This window comes from Etheostoma cragini, chromosome 3 (assembly GCF_013103735.1).
Source record: "Etheostoma cragini isolate CJK2018 chromosome 3, CSU_Ecrag_1.0, whole genome shotgun sequence".
NCBI lineage: Eukaryota > Metazoa > Chordata > Actinopteri > Perciformes > Percidae > Etheostoma > Etheostoma cragini.
The window spans coordinates 10,513,422-10,521,951 of record NC_048409.1 but is presented as its reverse complement, the minus strand read 5'-3'; the positions used below and the strand labels follow the sequence as shown (position 1 = coordinate 10,521,951).

The 8,530-nt window shown below is 40.3% G+C and overlaps 1 protein-coding gene across 2 annotated transcripts in view; it reads left to right on the top strand.

Annotated features, from left to right (window-relative positions):
* Positions 1-8,530, top strand: part of LOC117941793 (rho guanine nucleotide exchange factor 26-like) — a 27,982-nt gene that overhangs the window by 5,752 nt on the left and 13,700 nt on the right. For both annotated transcript variants that reach the window (XM_034866916.1, XM_034866915.1), the window contains exons 5-11: positions 284-340; positions 1,258-1,418; positions 4,139-4,291; positions 4,464-4,593; positions 5,185-5,259; positions 5,668-5,757; positions 6,235-6,389. In XM_034866916.1, the coding sequence (XP_034722807.1) occupies positions 284-340; positions 1,258-1,418; positions 4,139-4,291; positions 4,464-4,593; positions 5,185-5,259; positions 5,668-5,757; positions 6,235-6,389 (821 nt within the window). The remainder of the gene's footprint in view (positions 1-283; positions 341-1,257; positions 1,419-4,138; positions 4,292-4,463; positions 4,594-5,184; positions 5,260-5,667; positions 5,758-6,234; positions 6,390-8,530) is intronic.

Sequence of the window (8,530 nt, the reverse complement as noted above, 5' to 3'; positions counted from 1 at the left end):
TACAACAAATGTCCTATTCCTGCACTTGCTTTGTACTTTTTTATTCAGTGAAGATCTTTCTTTTCCCAGTTGGTACAACAACTTCACTGGCTCTCTATTCAGTGTGGTATGCAAAGTGCTTCTTTCTTTATACATGAGGACAAGAGTGGCACGCAAACACACACACACACACACACACACACACACATTTACACACCCCTGCTACAAATGCAAAGGGCCCTTGGCATAAAAAAAAACCTGGCATAGTGTGACTTGTTTTTTTCTGATTATGTTTCCTTTTCAGGTCAAGAAAAGAGGTCTTTCTGACCGGATAAGTCAGGAGGAACGCAAAAGACAAGAGGTAGGAATCATATTCAGAGGTGTCAAAAGTATTCACATTCATTACTCAGGTAGAAGTATAGACACTAGGGTTTAAAAAGACTTAAAAAAAAATAATATCAATAGGCTTTTTTAAATTAGACGTTGAGTTTTAGAAACAATTAGCGTACAAACCATTAGGGGGTTGGAATGGTATAGTATATGTTTATACTTCTCATCCAACCACAATCAAATTAACTCTATCCGGATGGCGTGATTTATCTGGATAGGTTTTTTGGCGTTTTTTTTTTTAACAATGACAAGCCGGATTGAAACTTAATTTTAAAATATAAGGAGTATAAAGTACAGATAATTGCGTGTAAATGTAAGAAGTGTAGAAGTAAAAAGTCTGCTGTAAAATAGTTAATCCAATAAAGTATAAATAACCAACATTTCCACTTAAATAAGGTAACAAAGTATTTGTACGTTGTGACTTGGGACCTCTGATCAAATTTAATACTTTTTTACTTTTTATGTTTGGTTCAGATCCAATTTTGATAAGTTAATGAGCACTGGGGGGGAGTAAGTCTGTCCATTTGGTCTCTGTAAACTCCAGACCAATAAAAAACCCATTACAGGAGCTTAGCAGGAAACCTGCATCATAGCATAAGCATAAGACACTTTGTAAAGGGGAGGAGAAGAACTGGTGTTTCCAATAAATATTTACCTGAACCCATATCATCTTATGAATTACAAGACATATCAGTGGAATTATTAAATTGATTAACAGTTTGTTGCTTAGATTTCCGTAGTTCAATAGCATTCCAAACATGATTGTAGAGCACAGGTATGTCAGCACATTCATGACAGAGCCCATCGGAGTAACTGAGGCACACAATGTCACTAATGGAGATTTTAGTGCCTAAACTATCTCTGTTGCTCTCTCCTGCCCCTCAATAGGCCATTTTCGAGGTGATCTCGTCGGAGCACTCTTACCTACACAGTCTGGAGATCCTGATCCGCATGTTCAAGAACTCTGCAGAACTCAGCGAGGCCATGACCAAGACCGAACACCACCACCTCTTCTCTAACATGACTGACGTCTGTGAGGCTAGCAAAAAGTAAGTGCACGTTTGTAATGTGTAGCTTTTGTAGACAGAGTTATTATCAGATGTATATTGCAATGAGTTTGGTACTCTCAGTGTATATTTATAGATCTTTTTTGGTGTCTAGGACTCGATAAGTGTTGGTTCTTACATGCTGGTTGCTGTTTTTAAGCTGTTCTCACATCAGTGTTTGTGGTTTCAGGTTTTGGCTAATGAGCTAGACGATTTTCTTATTTAACAGCACTTAAAAGTTGGTAGACCACACTCATTCCATGAGGGGTGTGTCTGTAAACACTATTTACTCTATGGTGTTCCCATTCTTTCAGCCTTTAGCTTCAATTAGAGTTGTTTTCCGCTTTGTGTAAGGGATTGTAGGTCGGCAGCACTGAGCTTTTTTAGCTTTTTTCTGTGTGTATGTGTGGTCACATGATGAGGGGCAAATTGTGTGAAAGAACAAAAGCTTTTTAGCTTTTTAATAGGTGAGTTTACAAAAAATGCAATAGCCAAAATGTGCTGCTATGACCCCTCTGAGTCTACCCGTCCATCATGGTTTATAGTGCGTGTGTTTAATGATATTCGTGGACAGGTAAACCTGAATGTCTAATTATCCAATAAACGCACACAAGAGGCCATGAAAGTTGAGACTGATGAAAACTGTGCTGCCTCAGCAATTACTGTGTTGTAGGGTGCTCCACTATTTCTACAAATGATTGACAAAGTAATTTCAGAGCCCATATGTTCTTAGTTAGGTTACCATGTTTCGGTGATTTTACTGACTGTTCAGGATGATAATTGCCTCAAGTGCAACTACTGTATGATAAAATTCTGTAATGTATTATTATAAATATTTATCATGATAACAGCCTTATGTGCTGGTCTGAAGTCACCATTGCAGCAGTTATGTCTTTCTAGGAAGTTAGTGGTGCAGTGATGTCAGCCTACAACCCTGCTGTAGTGACTAAAGACTCCACAATTAGTCCAATGTTTACAATCTTTTCACATTTTCCTCTCCCTTAGCCACAACTTTCCTGAACCTACACTGTTAACAAGTTGCTGAAAAGCGATCGTTCATAATATGCGTTAATAAATGACATGGGGTTAAGCTAGCCCTCGTGTTTCTGTTGCCTAGGTTGAACGTTAAACCTTCCTCGCTCATGACATTTCTCAAGGATTCCATGTCAGGATTGCAGCTCCCTCCTCAGCGAGGAGGTTTTTCGTGCATTTACAACTCATTACCACTTGCAATATCTGTAAATTCCTAAACAATTCCTCCCTGTGTTCAGATGTGCTGCAGCCCATATCCCCTTTCGCATTCCTATACACAGGCAATGCACGCCAATGCAATGCCCACTAAAATACTTGGATGTAGACACAGGGACAGCTCATAAGATATGAATTGGCTTGTAGTGCTGGTTAAACAAGATGTTTTACTTGGAAGTTGGAACACATAGTCATGCTTTGAATTTCGCCTCTCAAAGAAAATAAGAAACAGCACTCCACTTGCAGGCTTCTGTTTGGGATAGTGAGTGGAAAGGCTCTTGAGTATTTTAAATGCAGGTTTGTTACCTTATTCATTACTATAAATACACCAGGGCTGCTCAATTGGCGATTATTTGACGATTATTGAAATCACAATTATTTAACACGATTACTAATTGACTTTGGAAAGATGTTTCAATTGTTGAACTTAAAAACAGTGAACGAGTTCAACAAATCAACAGGTAAAACACCTAGAATTATCATATACTGTATATGCTGTAATACTTTACCCATTTAATTTTTTTTATTCCATTCAGAACACCAAAAGACACAATAAAAGTTTACTTTGAAAATGTAATGTGCTATATAGTTGTTTTTTCTCTGTTCTGTTTTTGTGACCATTAGAAGCTGTAATCACGATTACAATTTTGATTAATCGCGCAACCTTATTGTACTGTAACAGCGAGGCAAACTGACAGAGTTGCTAATAAATGTGTTCTTAAATACGTGCTGGTAGGATCTTTCATTTATAATTCTTGGTCAGCAGCATTTTTTTTTTTTTCTCCCCTCCCTTAACCTTTTCCCTCCTGACGGCATGTGGTTGTGGGCGTCAGTGAGTAGGGAATGTGTCGTGACCCAAGGTCAGCATTGACCTGTTAAAGCCCTAAATACACCTGGGCTAGAGTACAGGGGAGGACACAAGGCTACATGGTCACAAGAAGCATTGTTTCCTATAGATAGTCTTACCATAGCTGTGTGTGTGTGTGTGTGTGTGTGTGTGTGTGTGTGTGAGAAATAGGTAGGGAAAGGGATGCATCGGGCACAGAGGTGCTTTTGCAGATGAGCTCAAACTCGCTCCAACGGGTCGAGATCAGCGTCCTGTGTCTGTGCAACAGCTTCCTGTTTGTCACCTTGGATCGCGCATGCAAAAACACTTTTCTTCTCTTGAAGTTGGCCATGTGGCATGCCGTTAAACCGGCCATCTGGTGGAGCTCAGGAAGAGGAAAAGCCTCTGTGTTATGGCTAATGGTAGGCTTTGTCTATTTTTAGAGGTGGGGAGTTCCTCTTTTGTGATCTTCCAACACCTTTCTTAGAATAAAGGTGTTGGCTTCCTGACTTTGTATCTGTCAGTGTGTCCTATCTTTCCCCCAGTGTTTGAAGACTTTTGGTGCGATGCTTCTGACTCAAGCTGTCCCACTGTCCGGTATGAATCCCTTACATACTAAGCCTTTTTCATCCTGTCATCCTGTACTCAGGTTTTTTAAGGAATTGGAGGAAAGACACCAACAGAACATTGTGATTGATGACATCAGCGATATCGTTGACAAGCATGCTCAGTCCAACTTTGACCCCTTCGTCACATACTGCTCCAACGAGGTCTACCAGCAGAGAACCCTCCAGAGGCTGGTGTGAGTGACCGAGCAGACACATGTTCTTATCATATCTCTCATGGCTTTGATCCAACATTACTGTTGTGACATGTTGAACCAGGGAGTTTTTTTTCCCTTGTTCTCTATTTCTCTCTTTGAATCAGTTACTCCTCTTTCTGAACACCCAATCTCCCTCCAACATCTCTTGCAGGTCCAAGAATCCAGTTTTTAAGGAGGTGCTGACCAAGATAGAGAGCCACCCGGACTGCAGGAACCTCCCCATGATCTCCTTCCTCATCCTGCCCATGCAGAGGATCACTCGCCTGCCCCTGCTCATGGATGTGAGTGCACCGATGACATAAAGTAGCATGAGTTTGGGAAATACTTGATTTTGAATCTCACGCAATAGTTTTTTTTTTTCTACTGGCCTGACTAAATTCAACATGGGATGTGTTCTAACCTCAAAGATGCTTGTGTGAGCTTATCATTCCTTCCTTTATATCATATCATGTCCTTCCTTATCATAATCTGATGAACTGATCCACCCTTTCCTCATTCTTCCTTTTATAATGTTGTTTCCTCTTCTTCAGTTTCATGGTTCCTTTGGCACCACATTATTCTTTCCCTACTGTGCCTCCCTCTTTCCCACTTCCTTGGTCTACTTTCTTCCCCCACTCTCCCGTCCTCCATCAGTGTCTCCCTGGGGACTCAGGGGTTTATGCTTGTGCACTTAGAGGCTTTTGGATCCTGAGAAAGTTTGGTTCCAATTCATTGCTTCCCACAGCTTTCTTTATGCATCAACATTTCATCAGGCTTTTGATAGAGTGTGATGTGCATGGGTGCAAGGAATTGTTATGGGTTTTAGTGCATGAATGTGTTTATATGTTATAAATTAGTCCAACTGATTTCAACCCTGTCCATCTGTGTTGCAGACAATTTGTCAGAAGACACCTAAAGACACTGCACAATATGAAGACTGCAAGAAGGCTTTACAAGCAGTCAGCAAGGTGTGTGGATCACAAATGTTATGCACCTCATTCTGGGTTTTATGTTTCTACATTTACTTACGTTTCCAACTGCACATCTATACATATACTTTTTCTACATGTTGCTATAACTTTGGGAGACTTGCACTAGACACAGCAGACTAGACTTAGGCAGGGAGTGTTTTAGTGAAAATTGTTCTGCTAAAACAACAAATTTCTAGCACTTTGTGTACTTGATAAATATGAGTGCATCCATCAAGGAATGCTTTTTAGTTATTTTAAATCCTTACCCCGCATTTATAAGGTGAACAGCAGAAGGAATCTGTACATTGTGATTTTGTGTGTGTGTGTGTGTGTGTGTATGTACGTGTATGTGTGTGTGTGTGTGTGTGTGTGTGTGTGTGCGTGTGTGTATATTTGTGTGTACAGGTGGTAAGAAAGTGTAATGAAGGAGCTCGCACAATGGAGAGAACAGAGATGATGTATACTATCAACTCTCAGCTGGAGTTTAAGATCAAGGTATGAGCGTGGCATAACACATGTGAAACTGTAGTATTTTGTTGGGAAAACAACATAAGTGACATGCACAAGCTTAAAGTAATGGTTCAGTATTTTGGGAAATCTCATATTTTCTTTCTTTTTCTGCAAATGTTTATTAAGTATGCAAAACATGGTCCCATGCACTCATACACAGACGTGCCCCACACATGCAGACACGCCTACGTCACTCATTTGGCTATCTATACACATAACACACCAAAGGCTTGGCAGGCTCAAGTGTGTCGAAGTAGTGTGGGAAATAGCTGTTGGCACATTTGGGATTCACAGATGTCTGGCAAACACACACTCGGTCTGCAAAGACAGCTTTTCACACACGCACATGCACGTTTTAATTTAGGAATTTCATGGCAGCACCAGCATTGCATGCATTTTAAAAATACTTTAGATTTGTTGCCATATTAAGTTCATCACATTCTCTTTCTTCCTTCCCTCCAGCCTTTCCCCCTGGTCTCCTCTTCCAGGTGGATGGTAAAGAGAGGAGAGCTGACTGCGTTTGTGGAGGACAACGGCATCTTCCTCAAACGGACGTCAAGGCAACAGGTCTATTTCTTCCTCTTTAATGATGTCTTCATCGTCACCAGGAAAAAGAGGTGAGTGTGGCCTCGGTGTGCGGGCTTTGCTCGTTTTTCACCTGTTGTGACATGTTGAGGGAGTCAGTGAAACCATAAGCCCTTGGCTTTCACTGGGTGAGAGTGTATGAACTGCTTTTGGCTTGTTTCCAAGTGCAGGGCATGTCCTGTTGTCCTCTCCATCTCTGTGTTTTAACTTGTTCGGGGAAATTAGCCTGTTCAGATAAAAAACAATTATTGAGGTCCATTGTGAAATGAAAGCATATCAATTGAAATAAAGGAAATGAAACAAAAACAACTGCTGCACAGTCACAGTGTAAAGTAATAATCGGCAGGGAAGATTTAAAAAAAAGACTAAGATGCACTGTGCAAATGGACTGATATTACACACTGCCCCCTTACTTCACTAAGCTGAACAGGTGCAGTTACCTGAACCTGCTGCAACTTGGCATCCTGAATCTGAGCCTGTTTTCCCAACATGGTCGAGGTTTCAAAATGTCAGCCAGTCTGCTTTCCCCTCTTCTGTCTCCTCTAGTTTTAGGCTACACCATGAAACAAGCCATAAAGAGGACTTCCTTGAAATGATGTGGTTTTCATTTGCGTGTGTGTAGTGTGGGTGTGCAGTGCATTCACAAGTGTGTCTATTTTTGCCAAAAAAAAAATCCCTTTCCGTCCATCTGCCTCTGTCTGGAACTGATTGTCCCGCTACTCACAAAAACTAAGAATTCCTAAGAATCATTAAAAACAAAAGGATAAGAAACATTCCATGTGATATTTTTCTGGGAATCTGATCCAGGCCGTCAGACTCCAGCAGTGTGTAGTGTCAGGCCTGTGTTTGGAAGAGGGATTTGGGGAAGGGAGTGCGCCGGAATCACAGTGTGTATTTGTGTGTGTGTGTGTGTGTGTGCGCGTTTTGAATGGGAGACACTGTTATAATATTGGTTTGTACTGCGGGTAAGTGCTGGAGCCCTGCTGTGGCACGCTACTCTCCTGCACTCCATCTGCAGTAATCAAAACAAAAACACACCAAGGCTAGCCAGGCACAGCCAGGTCACACACCCTCCTAGACGAAATGGTGTGATGGCTCTTTCCCTTGTCATGGTGGACTGTGTGTGTGTGTGTGTGGGGAGAAAACATATCTATGACCTGAGAAAGTTTCCAGTTTTTAGGACTATATATCTTAATATTCAGAGGAAAGAGAGCACAAAGATGTGTGTTAGCCTGTATTACTTAAATTGGATCCTAAAGGTGTGTGGTGTCTCTGGTTGTGGTTCAATAGCATTTAACTGAAAGTGAATCTTGTGTCATTTCCGCTAATCAAATTCTTTTAAATGTCTTATCAAATCTGTGTTGTTTCAGCTTTAACAATTTTAAGAAATAAAGGTCTGAGCTGCAACAATCAGTCAACTGCCAAAATAAATTGGCAACTATTTTGCTAATCTGTTAAAAGTTGAAGTTATTTTTTAAGCACAAATGCCAAACATTCTCTTCTTCCGATTTTGTCAACGTGGGGATTTGCTGCTATTCTCTAATTTTATATCCCTTTAAATCCAGTATATTTGGCTCTTGAAGTGTTGATCAGATAAAACAAGACATTTGATGACTTTAGACATTGACTCTGGAAAACCTTGATGGGATTTAAAAAACTTTTTTTCAAATGTTTAGGAGACCAAATAACTGTGAAAATAATCAACATTGAAAATAATCATGAAATCAAAGTTTGAAATTAATTTTATGATACTCTGGGTTTGTTAGTTTACATATTTGCTGTTGTATTCTACACTTTGCTAATCCTAAAAGGAGACGAGACACATCAATGAGACAATGTTTTAGTAAGGTTTCAAATCTGCCTATTTTATTAACTTCAAACTGAATCCAAAATGGAATCGACTATTGGAAACCAAGCCCGAGTCAAACTAGGCTATTGTCACGCAGCGGGGAAAGTTTTGATCTGCTGCTCTCTGGCTCACTGGAACACTTACATAACGCTGAGTCCACACCAGCTGGCTCCTCTCTCATCTTCACTTCCCCCCTTTTTCCTGTGTGATGCTGGGCTAAACATTCAGTATTGTTGAGGTTGAGTTTTCATCTCTCTTCTTTTTTTCTCTCTTTTCTTTCCCTTTTCTTTTTGTTTTGTCAAAAGCAGAAAGTCAAAAGTTTTT